General features: G+C 40.1%; 1 protein-coding gene across 3 annotated transcripts in view; it reads left to right on the forward strand.

Annotated features, from left to right (window-relative positions):
- Positions 1–23254, forward strand: part of USP6NL (USP6 N-terminal like) — a 115853-nt gene that overhangs the window by 12635 nt on the left and 79964 nt on the right. Inside the window, exon 1 of one of the 3 annotated variants that reach the window (XM_064703034.1) lies at positions 11771–12399. The exons of the other annotated variants lie outside the window; for them this stretch is intronic. Within the exon in view, the coding sequence (XP_064559104.1) occupies positions 12327–12399 (73 nt within the window). The 5' untranslated portion in view covers positions 11771–12326. Of the gene's footprint in view, positions 1–11770; positions 12400–23254 lie in introns of those variants that run through there. 3 annotated transcript variants of the gene reach the window in all.

The raw sequence follows: 23254 nt of genomic DNA on the forward strand, positions 1-23254 counted from the left end.
TTTGCATACATTTCAGGTACATTGACTGAACATTTTTTAAAAGGTGTTACATTTATTTTTAAATTTATTTTTTCATAAAGGGAACTTCAAATCTGTCTTCTTTCATGTGGGCTTTTTCCTGACGGGTTCATGGAGCTTCTCTAAATAAATTAGTGCAACATGACACCTACTATTAAAGAGATGTAATTTCTGTTTGTAAACCAAAATGTTGGCACTGGCAGGAAACTGTTGTTAGTTTTGAGCTGACAGGAGTGGCAGGAGAATTACCATCATTAATGATGTTGGAGTTCCAGTGTTTTTATATACACAGAGTATTCCCCAAATGTGTTCTTTTTAGGCCCTTGCACTTCATTTATTCTGCCATGTTTGTACTGGAAATTAAGGTTGGATTGTTTACAAATTATTTACTTTATGATCCTCTAGCTGTGTGTCTCTGAAACAACAAGGATGATAAAAAGATGGTTGTGATAGTAATTTATGTATATTTAAACATTCATTACATGTTTTAGTTGTGATATATGTTTTATGTAATTATTTTTTCTTTACAATGTAAAATTATATACCTACATTAGAGATAGTAGAAATTTTCTATTGATGTGTTTATAAATAAAGGAGAATAATCTTTTAACATTTGTCTGCCTGTGTTTTGACTGATGGCCAGTTAGGAGTGCTGAATTACTATGACTAATTGGCATACACAGGAGTACATGCCTTTGGCATGATAATATTCTCCCATTACATAGTTTTAAATTTAAATCTTAGTCTTTGGGCCTCTCTGTGTGCCCCTTTCCACAGAGCATGGCACAATGATGCCTTTATGGTGGGCCTTTGGTGCTCCTGCAGCAGAAGGAGGGAGCAGCACAGGAACACTGTGACCTTGTTCTCTGGAGTGAGGATCAAGTGTCTGCCCCTGTGGAAGCAATTCATATTTCTGGGCTCCTGTTCATCCTCTGATAACTTGAGCCTGGTGTTCAAGTGCATTCCAAAGGGGGAAGGATGCAGGAATTCCCGACTAAAATACAGCTGAAAAGCAACAGTTACAAATGTGGGTGTTTGGGTGGGCACTCCCTCCTCTGCCCAAGCCCTGTGCAGTCACAGCACAAGGTTGCAGTTACTGCAGCAGCACTTGCAGAGGCTGCAGGTTTAAGCTCCCTAATGGTGGTGTTATTTCCTGTTGAACCAAAGAATTCACAAAGCAGCTGAATGGGAGGAAGGATTAGGAATGGACTAAAGAAGAGCTTTCCCAACAGCAGTGTGGAATGAGGTGCTCACAGGACTTTCCTTGCCTGTTGTGGGTCATGTTGATTCTCACTTTCCATACAAATGACTGACTAACATGCAGCACTGTGTAGGAAAAGTGAAGTACTGCTGCTCAGTGGTGTAGCTTTATCACAGCTATGAAAAATAATTGAGCTGCAGTCTCATTTTATGGTGTAATTCATGTTCATATTCAAGAAACAAAGCACCTGATTTAAAAGATGTGTGGTTATTTTAAGCTAAATTGACTGTGTTTCAAGAAAAGCTATTTTGACATACTTTACCCTGCTACTGATAGGAAATAACTTCTTTGATTTGTAACACAGTTGGAAATTATTTGGGGTTGTTGCCAGAAGTGGGGTTATGTAAGTAATGTCAGTGAGATTATTGGCTCCATATTTGTTTAAGATTTTTCCTTACTTAAACTATCCAAAACTATCCAGCCTGTTATCCTTGCAGTATTTACAAGGATTGCAGATGTTTGTGGTAACAAAGTAGCTGCAATTAAGTGGTGGGATTGATATCCTATCAGTCAGCTGATTATAAGGCTTGGTTAAGCTCTCATTGCAAAGGACCCTCTCCCCTGTAATTAAGGTATTCTAATTCCTAAAGTTATATGGGACACTGGCAAGATAACAGGGGAGTTTTTTCAGGGCTATTGGTAAACCTGTTCCTGTCCTGCTCACAATTTCTGAAGCAAGCACAAATCTGTGTAGAGCTCCCAAGTTCTTCTGGTTTGGGAAGCTGGTGTGATGTGTTGTTTTCTTTCTTCTCTTCCTTTTTCCCCTCAGTTTTATTTTGTATTACATAATGGTCTCCAGAAAGGAAGGCATACCAACACACTGTAGAACCTCAGTGCCTTGGCCAGGGCAGTCATTAATCTAACAGATCACTAATGTATGAGGGCACTTTGTTTTAATAAAGCACTTTGGTTTGCCATAGGAGAGGATTCTTGAATGCAGTCTTTCTGTTTTAGCCTTGAAAAGCTCTTTGAAAACCTGCCTAATTCTGTGGTGGAGTGCTGAAAGCCTTACTCAGAGCTCTTTTGAGCACCAGTCAGACCTGCCAGGATTTTCAGGGACATAGGGAAGTCAGTCTCTCACCAGAATGTTCTGTTGCATTCAATAGAAAGCTTTTTCCTTCTCTTTTTTTCTTTGTAGTAGAATTTTATACAGCATTATATGAGGAGTTTTATTTTGTGGTGCTTCTGTGTGTGAGTTGCACAAACAGTACCATGGCATAACCTTCATTTCCTGCTGTCCCCCACATTTGGCTTTGGAGGTGACACTTGTGGGCTGCAGCTCTGAGTTTTTGGAGTGCTGCTGTGCCCCAGCCATGCTTGTGGCCAGGCTGCTCTGCAGACCCTGCTTGCCTTGGGAGCTTCAGTGCAGTTCCAGCTCACGGTATTTGATATCTGGCTGCAAAAACTACACAAGCTTTTAGCTTCCTCTCTTCCCCAGTTGCATCAAATTACTGTAAGAATGTTTGAGGGATGTCATGGTCTTGAAGGACAGGAGAGAAGAAATTTGGTCTATTGCTGTAAAAAGATGAGGTACAAATTGAAAAGTGTCAATTTTGCTTTTTATTTCCTCCTCACTTCCTTCCCTGCTCCCCACCTCCCTTTTCTATGTCAGAAGCAGTGACAGAAATATTGGTACATTTTGCTCTAAGTATGTGGTAGGAAAGTTTTCTTTTTAGAGCAAAGGCTAATGAGTCACTTTTAGTGACATTTCAGTATTTATTTATTCCTTGTGCATTTAAACAAACTAAAAGAGATAATATTTATGTGAAACTCACTGTAAGGCTCTTGAATGTTCTTCCCCCTCTTCTTAATGCAATCACTCATTAAGTGGAACATCCATTTAGAAGAACTAACACAATTTGTGTTTTTGTTTAACACTGTATGTGCAGTGGATGATACAGCAAGGCCAGGTTACCTGGATGTTATTCAGTGAAATTTAACAAGGATAAATCCCCTGCAAAGGGGGATGATGGCCCCTCTGTTCCTGCAGCACTGCTGTAGTGCCAGTGGGAGTTAAAATGCCAGGTTGCAGTGCCTGAGTGTAATACTGGGTACAGTGAGGACCCTTCTTGTCTGGACATGGCAGTTGTTGGCTGAAACTCTGCATGATTATAAATTCTCTGCAGCTGCAGAGAACACAGAGAACAGTAAATACACTGCAGTTTTCCATCTGCCAAAACTGGGACAGTGTTAGTAGGTTCCTGTGTTCTTGTGCATGGAAAAAGTAGGTAAGACAATTTTCATTTGGATATATTGATTGTCTTAAGGGGAAGCTGACTAAAGAAATCTCAGATGCCCAAGTGTTTCTACCATTTTTTCATTGATGAGGGAATAGGAGAACTGACAGTGGGAGCAGGTAAGTAGTCATAGTAAGCATGATTGGAATTTTAAAACACATGAGTTACAATCTGCTTTGAAAGACTGCATTGTGAGTGACCACAGAAGGAGAGCAGGAGGTCTGAAAGTGCCAGGTGATGGTGTGTGCCATCAGAACACAAGTGCAGGAAGCAAACAGACCCAGGTACTTCCTTTTAAAGGAGGGTGGTTCCCTCCTGCTCTCTGTGACCTTTGGGTTAATTTCCATTGGCTACTTTTGAAATGTTGAATTTGTTCTTCCTTTGAATGTGTCTCTGTAACAGTTGTTTCATTACTAAGGTAGGTTGCATTTGTGGGGTTAGATGCCATTTTAAGCATTAGATTACCCTATTACAAAGCATTCAAAAACTTGTTTTGAAAGTTTTGATTTTTCTTGCAGAGACAGGAAGCCACACTCTGTACTATTTGCTGTACAAACTGTGGCTGCAAATACATGGGCTTAATAAAAGTAGTGTGTATTTTGCAGTGGACTAATAAGGTTTGATGTTCTTCCTGGTGCCTCTCTACAGCTGCATTTTATTGCTTGGATTAAATATCAGCCTAGAAATGTACATGCAGTGAAGGATTTAATCATGCTAACAAATAGCTGTGCATAGAATTTCCTAGTTTTTCTTTGCCTCAGGGAGGTACAAGATTATTAGTCTCATTTATATCCTCTTCAAAAGGAAACCAAGTAAGGGTTTAAATTAAAAGTTTTTATTTTTCTTCTTTCTTTGATTTGAACACACATTCACTTTTATCAGTCTGTGCTTGATTAAACTAATGAATGTACTTTGACTTCAGTATTAGCACATGTAAGATAGTAATAGTTTTGATTTTTGTTTAATATAGCAAAACTGAAAAAAGTCTTTAATGACTGGTGTGGCTTCTTTCTGTGTGCTTAGGTTTGACAGAACATTTAATGATATCCTTTAGCTTAAGATAAATTTGTTGATTAGCACTACAGCCATGACCCAAATCCAGGCAGTAGAAAATTGCTGCATATTCTGTTTGAAATGCTGCATGTTATTGGTGAATATATTTTAAATAGTTTTTGTTATTGTAATTACAACTTCATTAATGTCTGATTTCTTTTTGAGACTTCTAGTATGCAGCTTTTTTCTTCTCAGAAAGATCTTCATTTGCAGCTAAAGCTATATGGAAACTTGCCACCTAATGTGAGGAAAACTGAGAAATCCTGTGGGGTGTGTGCATTCACTGAGATGAGATCTTGTACTACCATCCTCTTTCTTCCTCCTGTTTAAAAAAAAACCCCACCAAACATTATTTTATCAATCATTTAACATGGACTGCTTAGAGACAACCTTTTTTGGGGGTATGGGGAGTGGGACTGGAATTTCATTTGCTTTGTTGTTGCTTTCTTGACCATTTCTTGAGCCTTATCAAGTGACCATGTGCCCTTTGAAGGGCGTGGTGTGAGTGTGAAGAGAAAGAAATTGAATTAATTTGATGATTCACAATAGCAGTCTGTGATTCTGTTCTTACTCATCTTCATAATGGTTTGTAGCTTGCTTAACACAATCCTGATCACCTAGACCCAAAACCATGAGTAGCTCTGTATCTAAGGGATTCTGCACTGCAGCCTGAGCTATTCCTTTTGCCAGGTCTTTATGGATTGAATATCTAAGAGCTTTTGGAACTCTTTGAACTGTTGCTAAATGGTGCAGCTTAGGTGCACTTGTACATCTAAACCTACAGTTCTACAGAAGATACAGGAGCAAGGAAGAAGCAGTACTCTTTGGTCATGGAGGTGACAGGCACAAAAACATTTTTTGTGAAGAAAAAATAAATTGTACATCTATAAATGCTTTTATCCTTTTTGTAATTTTTTTTTTTTTGGAAGAGTGCATCAAGACTTACATGAGCACAAACTTCTGATACTGATCTCCATTAGTGTCTGGTGTCTGTTATCAGGGTGATAAAAGTGATTTACACAGGCAGTTCCCTTGGCTCTCGTGGCTCTTTGGGACACTCACTGTCTGTCTGTAACAGTCTGGAGCCACGTGCAGAATGTGTTGTAGCCAGAGCTGAAGGGGTGACAACTGTGCAAGAGGGGTGACAGTGAGAGCCCTGAGCAGGGATGGGGTTGTGCAATGTGGAATTTTCCTTCTCTCAGTGCCCTGAGCTCTGCAGAACATGGCCCTGTGTTTTTCTGTCTTCCCTTTTTTCCCATTTACAGCATTTGTTTTTCTGTTTTGGGTTTATAGAGTTTTTTCCTGGAACAGGTAGAATTACTTTCATTGACCATTGAGTGAAGTTTTCCATCATCTGAATTTAATGAACAGCTTTCTTGTATGCTTAAAGTCTAAAGAAAAACAGACCTTAAAAAATTAGCTTTCTCTTGAAATTATTTTCCAGCCTTTAGATCAAGCTACTTTCTCTTCTTTAGAAGATGCCTTCTAAATAAGGCTCCTAGATCTGCAGCCATAGTGTCAAGCTTTAAAATTGGTAGTAAACCTGCTAGAAATGAAGAAAAAAATATTCCTAAGTGGATGCAAATTTGTTGGATTAAGCAGTTACTGACTCTGAAGGACTATTAAAAAGACTGTGAGGATGTTTATTTATTTTTCTGGATGCTTTGCAAAATGCATAGCCAAAAGCAGTCACTTTTGAAAAATGATCTCCTGAATAATAAATGGAGTTGTGTCACTGGTGCAAACATTTTTACAAGAAGGGCTATCAGAATTTCACAAAGGAATTCTTGAGAGCATGAGGTTTTCTTCTTTTTGCCTCTCTCATGCTTCAAAGAATGATCTGTAGAAAATAATGAAGATTAAGAATTTAAAGTTTCAGAGATTTATGGGGACAGCTAGTTATTGATTTGGAACTCTAGAATTCTTGTCCAACTATGATAGATTATTGAAAACTTAGTAAAAGCTGTAGGCTTCAGTTCAGAGATTGGAAAATTAATTCAAAATTTTAGTGAGAAACAATAGCTAACCTACCTCATAGCAGCTGTAGTAATAATTTTTATTATGATATATAGCCTGTCTTAGAGCTCAGTGCCTAATTGTTTTGAGATAATAATTTGAAGACAGGAAAGACAGAAGTATAATAAAACAAAATGTTTCTGGGGATAGTGGGGATAGTTAAGGTGCATGCCTTAGCTGCTGGATAGACTTTATCTGAATTCATTGTTTTTGAAAGAAATAAACAGGTAGGGTTTTTTTTTTTTGTGAAGAACATTTTGCAAATGTTCTTATAATACACTCTTCCTTTTATTTGATATTTAAAGAATCTCTTCCCTGTTGCTTGACTTGTATTTCCTTAATCCTTTAATCTATTCTTGAAAACTTTTATCCTGCATATGAGAGAGTGGTTCCTGATGGGAAAATCATTTTCTGAGCCTCTCTGCTGAGATGGGAGTGAAGCAGTTGAAGCAGTTGTGCCATGTGTGGTTCCTGAAACCGCAGCTTTACAGCAAACATTCCAATGGCTCATTAAGAGCAGGTGCTCTCACTTTGGATGGCTCCGGAGTTTTTACAGCCCCTGTTCCAGCCAGCCCTGCTGGGCCAGCCCTGCCCACAGCCCTGCTGACTGCAGCCTGCTGAAACCTTCTGGGTGTTGCAGCCTGGAGAGGAGGGTCCAAAGAGCAAATGCTCCCTGTAAATCCTCTTCTGCTGCCTCCAACGTCAGACTTTGCTCTATTGCAGAGCTGACGTCACCAGAAGTGCTTTGTGTATTTGTTTGCTTTCTACAAGACTTAATGCTTGATCCTGCTGCCATTGAAACATCAGTGCCAGACCTGCCCTGGGCTGGGACCTTCTAATGGAATATGAATCCCAATATAACCAGTTAGATTGTGCCTGGGTCAGTGTGACCCTCGCTGCTGAGCCAAAGGCGGCTTCTGTGGTGCTTTACCCCAGAGATACCTTGGCTGCTGGAGATTGCAGCAGGGCACTGAGCAAGTCCTGGCTTGTCAGGGACTCCGTTGACCTCAGGAGAGAGAGCTTCTGGCGATGGTGAAGAGATAAAGGAGAGGATTCTGCTGGAGGGTTGTATCCAGATGTTTATTCCATGGTTACAGAGGTCTGAACCGGGGCAACTGCTCCAACCAGAATCGAGGCCGCATGGTCTCATTAACCTTTTAAGCTCCGGGACAAGGGAAGGGGAGGGGACAGGTGAGCTACCAACCAGGTGAAAGGGGCAGGGTCTCAAGGGACTAGGGACACCTATCCAATGTCCCCCAGGCCTGAGGGACCAACCACACGACGCCTTGCTGGAATGTTAAACCTGATTGACAGGGCACACTCAGCAAGGGGCGAGGGGGAAGGGAATATTGGCACACCTGAGGAAGGGACCCGGAAGCTAAAAACACACCACAACAACCTTCCTGCCCATTTTGTTATGAGCTCTCCATTCCCTGGGGTGTCAGGCCTGAAAGCTTGGCATTTGAACCATGTGTGCAGTCCAGCAGGCAGGGAAAAGGACACAATTCTGGCTGTGGGGAACACAGGGGAGGATGATGAAGTGAGACCTGCTCAGGTTTCTGCAGAGATGTTGGGAGTAATCAATATGCAGAATAGCTGAATTCTGGACAGTTCAGATTGATAAGAGATGGGAAAATAACAGTGACAGTAACTTTGCATCTCAGCTTTAATGTGTGCAGGGCTGTTGTTCCAATGAATGAAAGCCCTCGAGCCATTGCACTGGCTTGGGTTGTTCTCTGTTAGTAGCTTGTACATCTTTCTGTAAACGAGGACACAACAAGCAGGCACTTTTTGGGTGGCTGCTATGTTGCCTGGGAAAACCCTGAGGGTTCTTGATGGGTTTTTAATAGCCTAGACACAATGCTGTGAATATATGAACATTACAGATTAGAAGAAGGGAGTGAAAGAGAAAATATTAAGTCTTGCCCAGACTTCAATTCTGATCTTCCCCACCCCCTGTCAAGTACCTTTGATAAATACCCACTGAGCCATCCTTCTGCAGCATCATTTGTGCTGTAAATGTGTTAGCTCCTGGCAATGTGCTTCATGAAAAAGAGCTGCTTCCAAAGATCACTTAATTATAATTATGTTAACGGAAGCATTTTATTCTGAATTACGAGAGCTGACTAATCCGGATGCAGGTCATTTTTTTATTATGCTTGGGAGAGGTCAAGGACTGTACACAGTGATCCATAAAATCCCATCCTGGTTAACTGCCCCTTCCAATACCAGTGTATTTCATCATGTTAACATGTGCATGATTTCTGTATTCCCTGCAGTTTTGAAGTCAAGGAAGAGAAGCAAAATCCAAGATCATCATCAAGCACATATTGCTTAGCAAGCTCTCTGTTGAAGAGGAAAAATGCTTGGCAGAGATCAGTGGTCTGTGCACTGAATATGTAGCACTACATTTTTCTCAAACAGAATCTACTGAATTTTTACACTGAATTTATGACATGGTTTCTTGTGGTTCACCTTGTGTATGTGTGAACTTCCATCTGGTGTATCCTTGCCCACAGTGGGTGTTTTATCAGGATGTGTGGTCTGAGAGGTGGCAGTTGTAGTGACAGATTGTATGGAAGTATCAGTTGGTTTCAGTATCAGTCAAAGATAAGAGTGAACTATAACCAAGTTCTGACTCACAAGTAACAGATGAAATCATACAATTTAGTGTGTTTTATTTCTAGAAGTCTTTTTGGTATTGCCTCTATACTAAAGCAGGTTTAGTGCTGCTGTCTTGGTGTATAAATTGATTTGAGGAAACACAAATAGCAGCCAACAAGCTTACTGTGTAATTCTTCAAAGTTTCAGTGATTTGTTGAAATTTCTTATTTATCATGCCTGCTTCAGACTTGCACCATTTTCTTTACATTGCATATGGAATGTTGTTTACATTTTCCTAAATTATTTTAAGCTTTGTGAGTTTTTTCAGTTTTTTTTCTACATGCCAATTGTCACAATAAAGAAGAGAGGGAAACTGTTGTGCATCCCAACTTTGGAAACTGTTTCACATTGAGGAAGGCAGGTGTGATGTGAAAATGACTTCCAGTCCTGAAGTTCTGGTGTGTCTCTCTTTAAAAGGGAGGACAGGGACCTGTACCAGCAAGGTAAGGGACAGTTTGGAAGAAAAAGGAATGGCTTCCTTTTTGTAGTTGGGAATAGGTACTGAAGTTTTTAATTTTGTCCTTTTAAAATAATTTTTTCACGAAAGTAGGTACAAGTCATGCCTTCTTAGCTCTTTCTTCCTCTGCACCCTCTTCCTGACTGTTAATCTTTGTCAGTCCACCATCCTCTCCTTGTTCCTGCACTTGAGAACATTGCTGTAGCAATGAAATAATCAAATTCATTTAAAAATCAACTGTAGGATCTGCAAGGTGTATTCTTGCTTTGGAAGGCCAAGTGATGTTATTACTGAATATTTTATTCAGCCTTAATTTCTTTTTTCTTCCTTTCTCCTCCTATCCATAATAAGTTAATATGAAGGCCATCAAAAGTTTAGTAGCTCTGTACTGGTTGTGTTTTGTGCACCATAAACTTAGAAGTCAGTTTTTTAGAGAAAATCTGCAATGTAATATAGTTGCACAAAGTGATATTCCTTTGGTTTTATATCTTTGACTTGAAGATAAGTTGTTTGATTACCCAACTAAATAAAGAACAAACACCTCATGGTGAGGTAACTGTGGAAAAAAATTCTTCCATCAGCAATTTTTGAGCACTGGATTATTAAATAACAGACCTCCAGGTAAACCTTACTGCACAACTCTTCATTTTACATCTTACTTAAATGTTTTGAAATGATACTTGTTCTGGAAGGGTCTGCTTGTAGTGATCTTCTCCAAACCTCTCTAGGTATAAAGTCATTGGTCCTAAACCTGGAATTGAACTTCAGATCCAGGAGTTAGAAATTATTCTTAATATAAAAAAGCTGAGGATTCTGTCTGTAACATTTTGAAGAATGTTTCTTCAAGCTTCCTCTTGGGTGGACACTTGAATGTTTGCAAAGTGGGAGAAGAAACCGGACAGCCTGGCAGGGAGAAGGATTTTACTTGCCTTTGTTTTAACTAAGCAAATAGGATAGAACTTGGGGCTGCTCTTCCTTCTGGCAGAGATTAATGGGCAGGCTGTGAATGGGACTGGCATAACAGACATTGTTTGTTGTTGCTGTGCTCTCTGTGATTCAAGAGACTGACATGGACATGGATAAATATGCCAGTAAATCTTAAAATCTGAAATGCTCGTGATGAGCAGCTGGAGATGGAAGAATGGAAAGAGATGACCTCTTCTCCTCCCCATCCAACACTTAAGCAATGGGAACAGAAGGTCTAAAGGCCAGAGAATGTGGCCTGTGGTTTGTTTTCATGTTATGATTTTCAGAACATGTAGTTGGTTTCCTAAATTGATCTGTGTGTGTGCGAGGCCTCGCAGTGCTGTGTAGGAATTCAGTTTCTGAAGTTCACAGAGCCTCTTCAGGCCTGACAGTTATTTAAAGTGATCACATAAAACATGATTCCTCAGGATTTTTTTTTTTTTGGGTTTGCTCTGCAGAGGCTTTGACAAAAGGCACTTCTGAAGGGCCTTTCTGCATTTTCCAAATGCCATTAAAAATGTTGTGGGGCACATACAGCAATCTGTCTGCATGAAATTACCTGACAGAAGTAATGACAATACCTTTGCTGAAATGTCAGTGATAGAGAGAGATGTGGAGAGAGACAGGGAGACTGACTCAGTGATCAGAATCTGATTTTATTGTGGGGCACAAACACTTATATAATATTTCAGGGAGACTAGTAATGTGTACTGCAATGATTAGGCTAAAATCACATGCACAAAGTTATGCATATAACAACATCTCTTGCTTGCAGAGTTTAATGAGATTTTTCTTTTTCCAGTGAACCTGTTTGATTTAATCTTCTTTCAATCTAGGTCTAATTTTCAAAGTTCTGTTTGCTTTTGCCAAGGCATCCTGTTATCAAATCTCTTATGTTACCAGGTCCAAAGTCCATCATCTGTGCCCCCCAACATTCCAACACTGAAAGAGTTCTCTGGGCCTCTGGTGGTGGGTGAGAGAAAGCCTGAAATCCTCGCAGGATTTGCAGCGTGCCTCCCTCCCGGTGTGTGAGAATTCCTGTCACGTACGAGGGTGTCAGAGGTTTCTGTTCGAGGGGGGAGAGAGGAGCCCAATGAATGCCTTCAGCAGGAGCTTGCTTGTGCCTGATGGAGTTTTTGCAGGCTGGGTTTAATTTTAGTTCTGTTGGTGGGGCTGACGCTGGCTCTGCGCTGCACCGGAGTCTCTGTTTGAGCATTACGTGAAATTTCACAAACTGAGACTGACTTGAAAGGAGGATGCAGCCGCCCTTGTTCCTTACTGAGCTAGGGGAGCACGCTGCATCTGTCAGCACTCCTTTCAAGGGTTCTTCTTTTCTTTAGCTACTTTGTGATCATTTCTTTTAAACTTTTAGAGAATCAGTATGTGTACTCTGCAGTAAACAATTCTAAAATGTTCTGGAGAAATGCATTCAGGACTGCCTGCAGTTTTTTGTCTCCTTGTGCTGAAGTCACTTTAAATCCATCACCCCAGCCTGTAGAGTCGTCAGGCAGAAATCTTGCTGGGAAGGTAGATGAGTTCTTCCTGCTGCAGATTTGCTTGAGCATACTGAAGACAGCCATGTAATAAGGTGTAGTAATGAAACCTGTTGGAATTTTAGAGGAGCACCTCATTCCTTTGATCTTGCTAAGGAGCAATGATTCAAGTGCTACAGATTGTAAAGGATCTGGTGTCGCCAGCAAGACGGAGAGCAGATGCTGCCAGGAAAGGTAAGAGCAGCTCTGGGATATGCTCAGTGTTCTCAGTAAATCAGAAATATTTTGGGAGTTTGGTTGTAGTTAAATTGCATACTTGGTACTTAAAAATGCTCTTTGTTGTGGCATGTACAGCTGCTATAATTTGCCTTGGAACTATATTAAGCCTAATTATTATCGTTTTTGCAACTGCTGCTTTCCCAAAGAGAATCCCAGTGACGTTTATGATGCTGAAAAATGAGTTTGTCAGCATCTGTAACTCTTACTGTTGTACTAAAGATTTTCCTTTTTTCTTTTGTTTTTGTGGTCAGGAGAGCTCAGGAGGTGAAAATAGCAGTCGTATTCTGTGTAGTCCCATCAAAATAGTTTTTAGAGTCTTAATGCTCTAAATGAGAATAAGAGCAAAACTAGGCTTCTTTAGTGCTTGAGGAAATGAGAGACTGGAAGTACACAGCTGCACTTCTGGCTAGGTTTTACAGTTAGATTATTTCTAGATTACAACTAACTTCAAAATCCAAAATGCCTCTTGCAAGTGTATGAAAAACTCCTTGAAATAATCAATGATTGTTTGAATTCAATTGATGTTAAACGCTCTTCTTGTTTACTTCAGTGTGTTGAGCATTTGCTTTTTCTTTGCTGAAGTAGTGCCATCTTTTGTGGTATCTGTCAGACATCTAATAAGAAACTGATTAAACACTTCTTTTGTCTTTTACATCTTAATTATTTACAACTGCTAAATATTTGGTTTGTAGAGGAGCTAAATAATTTGTAGGGATAACTTAAAAATTCATTCTTACTAGAATTAATTTGCTAGGACTGGTTTATTTGATATTGAATAGGTTGTGAATAATTTAGAATTTACAGCATCTACATGTTACTATGTCATTTTTCTGTTCTGCCCTTAAGTGTGATGTGTGGCTGTAGGCAATACCTCTATTTCAAACCAAATAACATCAGGCTGCTCTAATTGTAACAAGTCAGGTAATGAAACACCTCTGTAAGCAAACAAAAGCAGTGAAGGTAGAGCTGGGCTCAGCTGTTGCCCCTTTATTCTGGAAGAAAAAAAGGTAAGCTTCCTAATGAATTCCTTAGATTTTGCACTGATTGGTTGAACTCCCCCCAAGAGCTGTACGGTTTCATCCCAGTGAATTACTTGAGTTCAGCACTGTTCACTGTTCATTTTTGATTTGTGCTGCTTCCAGAGGAGGACGAAGGGACGGAAGCTCTGCTTGTCTGCTCTGCATGTACCTCACTAGGCAGGATTTTTATAGAACTACTGTAAGAACTGCTTGAGAAGATGTAACACCAAAAGCCATAAAAATACTGATTTATAAGAACATACTCAATGGAATTGAAAGGAGAGCTCTGCAAAACACAAGGAAATGCTCTTTCTCAGTTCTAAAGCTTTCAGGGTTTTTTTCTGTTTGTTTTACTCCCTTAGTGAATGACATTAATTTTGGTCATTGTTTGGGTGGTATTCTCAAGCTGCTACTAACTGAGCTAATTAGGGGTTACCTCCTACAGAACCTGATGATGCATTTTGATGAGCAATATTAAGATCCTAACATTAAAAAACATTCAAATATTCTGAAGAAAACATTTACACAAGATGCAAAATGCTGACAGGTTTTGGTGATCGATACAGTAATTTGAGTAGACATTAGGTTTTTTTCTTCACAGTGTGCAACATTAAGCATCTGGTGTACATGAAGGGCTGTATTCTGCAGAAATGACTCATTCTCAGTATTGTTCTCAGTAAATAGAAAAATGGACTTGTAAAGAAAGAGTTGCTAGGAAGCCTACTGTGAATGTGAGGTGAATCAATTGAGACATGGGGGATGATGTGTGAAGTGTTTACCAAAATGCTTTCAAATTGGTGTTACTAAACTGTAAAGATTGTAAATCTCACTCCTCAGGTCCATCCTTCTCTTTCCCTTTAAAAGTGTTTTTATTAGAATATAATTTCTTGGGAGCTAAATGTTACAAAGAAACACGGTGTGTTAATTGAATATTTCATATGTAGTATCAAGTTAAAAACTTCTTTAAGACTGGAGGTCCTAACCAAGTAACTGTTTTTATAAATAGTACATAAAGTTGAAGGGGGAAAGGATTCTTCTGCCTTCCAATTTTCTCAAGACTTATTTTCAGACTGAGGCTTAGAAGCACAGTTAATAGCCAAGAGTGTCTTTTTGCATCCATCATTCAACATCACAAGCTTGTTATAAGGTCTGCAGTAAGCACAGCTACTGTGGAGATGAAAATTCAATCCCTGCAGAAGAAATTCCTGCAGAATACCATTTAAAAAACCCCATTACTAATGCTTCATGAAATGTAGATTTAATGGGGTAGCTGAAGAGCCTGACAGAGTTGTGGAGTCTAATTTTGGTTTTTTATGGACCAGTCTGTCTTCATTGTGGCCGTGACCTATGCCACAGGTTAAATTAAATTTAATTTTCTGTATCAGAAGAGGTTGATAAATAGGTGGTTTACAAGACTAAATCCCACAAAGAGTCAGGCAGTGTGAGCATGAGTGTCCACCTTGTGTCCCAGTGCAGGACCTGTGGTTCTGGTTTTGTCTTCAGGCTTTGGCTGCTGAGGCTGACATCAGAAAATCCTTCAGTGGGCCTCTGAGTCTTCCTTAGTGAATACATGAAGTGAGCTAAACAGTCAATTTTGATTTATAATGTCTCACATTTCCATACTTTTTTAAATCTTGTGCTATTTAAAAATTGAATTATTCAATATTTTCAGGGAAAAAAAAGTCCTATAATTGTGTTCCATAGTCTTGCAATTGCAGTGATGCTGAGTGTGTAGAGTTTGTTGTTTGGTTTTTATGGGTTTAGTCTTTGGGAAGCTCCAGACCCTTACCATGTTCAGATAATATCAGATTTGTTAGAGAAAAAAATTGCCACTGGTCATTTATTGTCAGAGGAATAACATTTTATATGCCCTGTAAGTCTGAAGGTGAACATGAAGTTGTAAAGAAATTTAAGAGGTTGCCATTATTTTATTTATGAAATCAAAACTCTGCTTTTAACAAAATGATAAATCATGGCAATATAAAATTCTCTTGACAAGTGTTCTGATTTGAAGCCAAACATTTTATGAGTTCTAAAACCTTTCTGAATTTTAAAAATAGTTCAAATGTTATTTGTCCTAGAGAAATCCATGTAGAGTATAAATCTACTAATTATTTTCTTCTTTTCCATCACTAAAATCTTGGTTGAAATCCAGGTTATATAAAATTACTGAAGAAATATTCATGTTTACTTCTTCCTCCCTTCCTCCTCTTACAGATGGCTACAGCAGAACTTAATTGGCAACATCACCTTGATGTTAGGATATAAAAAGAGACGTTGTATTAAAACACTTCTAGCAGATGGGACAACTAAACTGAAATCACAGAATTAAAAAGGGATGCAGTGTTTCAGTGTGAGAGAGAGAAACCTGAGAGGAAACTTCAGTTTAATACTATTTTTTTGAAGAATGCAAGAGGAAGAATATGTTTGTCACTACACTCTTTGGGCCTATGAGGTGTGTGAATGTTGGGCCAGCCATGGATAACTGGGTTTAAATTCTCCAGCAATAAATTGGGAAGTTACTGCCTGGATTCAGTGCAGACAGTGCTGTGGTGGTACCTTGTATTTCACACTTAGACTTGACAAGAATTAAGCAGTTTGTTTGGTTTGTTTCTCTGGGCATGGACTAAGTTGGTTAGTTGCAAGATGGAGAAAATAAAATCAAGGTCCCACATCAAGTAGTCGTGGTGTTTTCTGTTTACCTTTGGTGATAATAGAGGAAAAGCCTGCTCAAATCAAATGCATTCCATTGAGGCATCTACTAAAATATGAGAAACTTTCTTCAATCCCTTGATTTTTCTGTTTGTTGTAGCATCTTTGCAAGGAGGGCTGAGAGTTTTGCCTCTCATGGGAAGTTCCAGGGTTACCTGAATGTCTTATTTTTTCATATAATACTGTTATAATCCATGTTGAGTATTTGAACTGATAAATGCTGGATTAGAAGTAAAGGTTTCTCTAGATTCACATACCTATACTTGAATTACTTTAAAGGACACTGGCCAGAAGAGCCAAGTTAATAAAAATTAATGAGCTCTTCAGTGAGCTGCAAGCAGAGAGGTAATTTTTTTTTTTTTTGGTCTATAAATATGAAATTCTGCCCACAGGAGCCAAGATAAGTTATTGTAGTCTGCAGCTCATCAGTACAGATACACAGCTTCAATTCACAATTTACTGTGACAAAGTTTCCAGCAGTGTGACAGCATTTAACTGTATTTCAACAATTCTGCCATTATTTGTGCTGAAGTTTCAGCTGTGGTTTCACAACTAATGAATGCTGGCAGAAATGACTCCTGCTGCCTTGCCTCTGTTGCTCACTTGGCCTTTCCATCCCAGTTCAGATCCCCCCAGTGCCTCACCTGTGTGTGTGTGTGCCCATGCAGTGGTTTGGAGAGGGACACTGAACTTCTCATTCCTGATGGGCTGCTGTAACCTTGAGCAGAGTAACTAATCCACCTGCTAATACAAATAATCCACTGCTGCTGCAGTTCCACGGAGGAGCCAGCAGTGGCATGTGACAGAATCCATGGGACAAGCTTCCTTCAGTGGTGCCACTGGCTGGGGCTAATGGAAATGCTGGTGGGATTTCCTTCTGCTGGAGTGTGAGGAATTCACCTCAGGATGATCCAGACACAATTAATAACACAGCTGGGTCACTGCACAGCTGGACACACAGTGTGTATCCAGAGTGTTTTTACCTAATAGATTCTCCTTCTGTGGCTGCCATTTGGTATGTCTCACCTTAAATAATAATAACTTTCATGGGTTACACTGCATTTATTATCCTGACATTTTATTGCCTTTCTACTTCATTTGAGATTTTATTCTTCTCCTTTGTGTGATGCCAGCTGCAGTGATTAAGAAAGGTCCTGGTGCTGCCTCACCATATGTAGCTGTTAATGGCTTATTTTAGTGTCTGTGTATTTGGTTATTAGGTAGGTAGCATCATTAAACACAGTCTGTAGATGTTGTATCTTGGGAATTGGTCTGTGGCATAACAAAATTAGTACAGACAGCTAGAATTCATTTAGCTGTGGAGGAACTACAGAGGAAAGCAGCACTCACTACTTGTTCTGTCCTTCTGCAGTCATGTTGGTTACCTGAAGTGAGCTAATTTACAAGCAGGTAAGCCCAGCAAAGGCAGCTCATCCCCAGCTTCCTACTGTGACTTGTTATTCTAGTATGTCTTGGGGTTATTTTTGGGAAGGTGTGACCCTAAACCCATGAACTGTCAACTGTAATATTCTCAATAATCCCGAAATACAATTTTAAGGTTCTTATTTGTAGCATAAAATATTCCTATACAAGTAGGCTTGAACAAGGAGGAAGAGAAGGGAATGATGCTGCAGTGTTAATAGGGAAGAGCACAAAAGGTTTGCTGTGATGTTTTTGCTGGATGGGACAGAAATTCAGTTCTGTGTGCATCAGCACAGCTGTTCTGGCATCACTGAAGCTGATCTGCCTTGCTGTGTGTGGGGATCTGCAAACCCTGTCCTGGTTTCACTGCAGCAGGAGGCACCTGCAGCTGGGTGAAAAGACCAACTGAGAACAAGGTGGATTTGTTGGTTCCTTGAAAGAAGAGGACAATTAATGATCCATTCAAGTTTTTGATTAACATTTGGGAAGATTAATGAGTTACATGATTTTGAGCTGGAGCTGGTGGGATGAGTATATTTGGCTTTCTGGTTTCAGTGATGCTCCAGCTGAGACAAAGATTCTGCATTGCCTGAGGCATTTGTCCCCTGTGTTTGCAGTAGAGCCAAGATCTCAAGCCTGCATCTCTGAACATGGCCAAAAGCTGTTTGTATCCTGTGCCTTCCTCCTCTACTGGCTCTTGTGCTTCTCTCAGTGTGGGAATTCTACAACTGAGACATTTTAGTATTGGTTTGGAGACTTTGAGAAAAGCCTGGGAAGCTCTGCCTGAAGGATCTAGAAAAACAAGCCTTATCCTCAGCCTTGCATTTTCATAGCTCAGGTGAACATATTTTTCTGATCTTGATTTTGGTGGGATGGCAGTTGCTGTTTTCAGGCATATAGAATTTTTTTCTTGTGACTGTCAAAGGGTAATGCTGAAGTTATTTTATATAAGCAAGTGTATTTCTTTCATTGAAGAAAAACTTGTGCTGCTGTGATGCACACACTTCAAGCAATGAACAATAATCTAATTTGTTTTAATATGTTCTTAAGTTTTCAGTATTTTATCCTCATACTTATGGAATTTGGAATTCAGTGTTAAATATGAGTGTTGATGTCTTATCTTTGTCAATTGGGAAGCTGGTACAGAATTTATTTAAAAAGCTTGAAAAGGTGACAGGTTTTTTTTTGTTAAATTGCAGTGGATATGATTAAGAAGTGGTGCAGAGATAAATGCTAATATGATTGCTTGTTTGTTTTCAGTAATTTAAAATGTGGTGAATATTTCAAAGTGACAGGGTCCCAGCTGGACATTTTCTACAACAGGTAATTATAGGGTGGCTTAGACAGTGCTTTGGTGTATATTGACATTCACAACTTCCCTGGACATCTTATCTGGCTTCTTCAAAGTTTTTTTGTCCTGTTGAACTTCTAGATCTTTTGGTATAGCTTGTAAGGAAAACATCCAGACCTCTCTAATCAGGTATCAAAGCAATTTTTCATTTTTTTTAGTTAATCCTGTCTAACAGCAAATAAAAATACTGTTTTTCAGTGGATTAACTTCCACTATTTCATCCTACTGGTGGCAAATCCAAGCAGTTTCTTTTAAAGGAAATTATCTGTCAGCATTAGTATTAAACTATCCATAAAAATGTTAATTTGAACTGAATTTCCAGATCAAACAGAAAATGTAATTAATGTCAGTTAATTAAATTCTTGGTGGAAATGAGAAAATAAGTACACAGATGCCCAGGACTGCTGTTGTCTCCTTGCTAATAAAGCAGCTAACGAAGCATTTTTAGCAGTACCTGGGGGGGGCAGGTCCTTGGTGAAAATAATTTTCTCAAGGAACAGATTCTGCTCCATGTCCCAGGTGATGCAGGTTTTCCCCCTACTGTTATTTTCTGTAGCATTATTACATGTCAACACAAACAAATGAAAGGAAATAAATGTGCAGGCCCTTGGTTACACACTCTTCTCTCCAGGAGAAGAGCACGACCCTGTGTCAGGTGTCACTGTCCCTTAACCCTGCACCCCCAGGCAGGGTATAAATGTGGGCACCTGGCACAGGGGCTCCATGTGTACAGGTGGGCTTTGGTGTAGGGTGAGTGTGGGCTGGCTGGCCACAGCTCCCACGAGCAGATTCTGCCCACATGGAGAAGCTCAAGGATACTCAGCTTGTGCACTTTGGATACTCTTGTTTGCCCAATACCACTGCTGGCTTGAATCACAGAATCACAGAAATTCTAGGTTGGAAGAGACCTTTAAGATCATCGAGTCCAACCCATGTTCTAACACCTCAACTAGATCATGGCACCAAGTGCCACATCCAGTCTTTTTTTAAACTCTTCGAGGGATGGTGACTCTACCACCTCCCTGGGTAGATGATTCCAGTATTTGACCACTCTTTCTGTAAAATACTTCCTCCTTAATGCTAGCCTGTATCTCCCTTGGCGCAGCTTGAGACTGTGTCCTCTTGTTCTGTCTCTTGTTGCCTGGAGAAAGAGACCGACCCCCAGCTCACCACAGCCACCCTTCAGGAAGCTGAAGAGAGTGATAAGGTCACCCCTGAGTCTCCTTTTCTCCAGGCTGAACAACCCCAGCTCCCTCAGTCGTTCCTCATATGGCTTGTGCTCCAAGCCCCTCACCAGCCTCGCTGCTCTCCTCTGGACACGCTCAAGCATCTCAACGTCCCTCCTAAAGTGAGGGACCCAGAACTGGATGCAATACTCCAGGTGAGGCCTCACCAGTGCTGAGTACAGGGGCAGAATGACCTCCCTGCTCCTGCTGGCCACACCGTTCCTGATACTGGCCAGGATGCCATTGGCCTTCTTGGCCACCTGGGCACACTGCTGGCTCATGTTCAGCCAACTGCCAACAGCACCCCCAGGTCCCTTTCTGCCTGAGCACTGTCCAGCCACACCGTTCCTAGCTTGTATCGTTGCAGGGGGTTATTGTGGCCAATTGAAGGTGTTCTCTCTGCCAGCTCAAGTGCACACTGCACATGGAATTGGTGTTAGAGCAATCACTCTGCAAGATAGGATTGACCTGTTCATTTGGACTTAGGGTGCTCTGAAGACCTCAGGGGTTTTGTAGCTTTTAAGCCAGGTATACAGGCTAGAATTAAGGAGGAAGTATTTTACAGAAAGATACAGGCTAGAATTAAGGAGGAAGTATTTTACAGAAAGAGTGGTCAAATACTGGAATCATCTACCCAGGGAGGTGGTAGAGTCGCCATCCCTTGAAGAGTTTAAAAAAAGTCTGGATGTGGCACTTGGTGCCATGATCCAGTTGAGGTTTTGGAACATGGGTTGGACTCGATGATCTTAAAGGTCTCTTCCAACCTAGAATTTCTGTGATTCTGTGATTCTGTATCACCCTGATTCCACAGTTGAAACTGTACATCCTTGGGGAGTGAAAGCTGTGTGCTGCAGTTGGTATTTTTCCCTCCCTTCCCACTGTGTGTGTGCTAGTTGGTTTTGTTGTTTGTTTGGTGTGTTGGTTTTTCTTTGTTTAACAGAAATTTTTTGTCTGGCACTTTTGTGCTTTCTGAACAGTATCACAATCTGGATGCTCCACTCCTATGGCACATGAGCCACAGGACTGTCATATTCTAATGCAGATATCAATGAAGTGTAAGTGTAGGAAAAACAGTCTCCTTATTTCCCTGTGGTTTAATTCATCATTGAAAAACAGCTTTCTATTAAAGGAGACATTAAAAATCAAATGTCTTTTTCTTAGCATTTATGTTATAGTGGTACAAGTGTTGGCTGCACCTTCCCTTCCTTGCAGGCATTAGTTACATCTGAACATGGAGTGGACAAATTTCTTTCTGCCTGTTATTTTTTCAAAAGAAAATAGCAAAGTCCTGTAAATTTTGTGGGCAAATCAGATCACACAAAACTTTCTGCATTTATTGACTGGGAAATATTTTTATTCCCTGGAAACTGAAGGGGAAATTGGTTGTTTTTTCTTTTCCTTGTTTTTAGATGAGACCTTTTTTTGTGAGATGTACCTAATATACCAAGCAAGGTTAATATCTAACATTTGGAGAGGAGCATGAGTGTGAACAGGCAAGTTTCACCATATTGCTATGTGCTAATTTTCCCCCCAAAATATTTTGACTACAGGGCACTCTTCAAACCCTTTTTTGTCTTCATTTAGTCAGAAGTATCTTACAGAGGTTAAGGCTGAGTTTCAGGCTTCCTTTTTAGAAATAAATCCTTCAAAGTCTTAATAATTTTGGTTTACTGATTCCTGTCACAGAATGGAAGTGAAGCTTTTGTTGCTAAACCTCATTTCTGAGTGGGAAATAGCAGGAGTCTGAAGGACATGGTTATAATGCAGTTCACAGGTCTCAACTGGAATGTGAGAAGTTGCCTTGATCTGAGACTTCCTCTTGCTGATAGAAAAGGAAATAGTGTTTGTGCTAATGAAGGGACTTTGGTAACTTGAATATGCTGTGATCTCTCCTAGAGAAATATTTTCTGTTTCATGTAAAGTCCCATTGTTTGGATTGGTGGAACAATTCCTCATCGCTTTCAAGTGTTGGGTGTTCCTGGGATGTTTCCAGGGCTCCCCAGTGTGCAATCCACTGCTGATTTCAGGCACTGCACTTTGCTGTGTGATGTATAAATGGCTGCACCATTGCTCTGTGTCCTAATTTTTCTCCTTCTATAAAGAAAAAACCTGACTAATCCTTTCCTTTTTCTGATGCCAGCTGTACGTTGAAAAGACTTTTAAAATGTTTGGAAAAATTTCCCCATCTATGCTGCAGCTGCATCAAGTCTTGAAGCCACCATGTCACATCACTGGGTGAAAGAAAATGTTGTGTTCACAGAGTGCAGTGTGGATCACATATGGCACAAATCAAAGATATGTTTTTGTCAATTCTGTGCCGTGAATTAGTACTCTGGCTAGGTTTTGAAAAACGTGGGATGAATGCTAGTCTGGAGCTTGCCAAATCTATAGATGAAAAAGAAAATAAGCTACACAGACTCCAATTCCCACTACTATTTAGTTTATAGGCATTGGAATGACCTTCTAATCTGTGCAGTGATAATTGCCTGTTTTACATAATGTGTAAAGCTTTGCAGAGGAGTATTTGTAGTGATGGAACATGTATTAAAAATCATTGTCTGGCAACTAATAAGAATGTAAAGCCATTCTATAAATAGTGCAGATAAGCTCTAAAAGGAGGAATGAGCAAATATACTTAGGCAAATCAAAAGACAGCTGTGCTGGGCCTGGGCTGGGCATTTAACACAGCAGTGGCTCATGAGCTGTGTCCATGCTGGCAGGGATGGGCAGAGGGAGGCTGGGAGTTCCACATTCCTCTGTATTTCAGCAGTTTTGCCAGGCTAGATCAAACCTTGGGTAGAACATAACTTGGAGGTAGGAGTGCATCTCCCAGATAGTTGAACCTGGAAGGAATCCAGCTGTGCATACTTGCAAGTCTCTTCCCAGCACAAAGTGGAGAGCAGTACATAGAGATGAGCTGGAGCTTTGCTCCAAAGTGCTCTTCCAATTTAGACTAAAATGTTATTTATAGAATTGTGTGGAACATCAGTAGTCTTTTATCCCAGATTTATGATCTTGGCATTGGATAGAATAGCCTAATGAGGTTTTTCTTGGAAATAAATGGAATTTCTGGTAGGCTT

The sequence above is a fragment of the Zonotrichia leucophrys genome, chromosome 1A, assembly GCF_028769735.1.
Source record: "Zonotrichia leucophrys gambelii isolate GWCS_2022_RI chromosome 1A, RI_Zleu_2.0, whole genome shotgun sequence".
NCBI classification, from domain to species: domain Eukaryota; kingdom Metazoa; phylum Chordata; class Aves; order Passeriformes; family Passerellidae; genus Zonotrichia; species Zonotrichia leucophrys.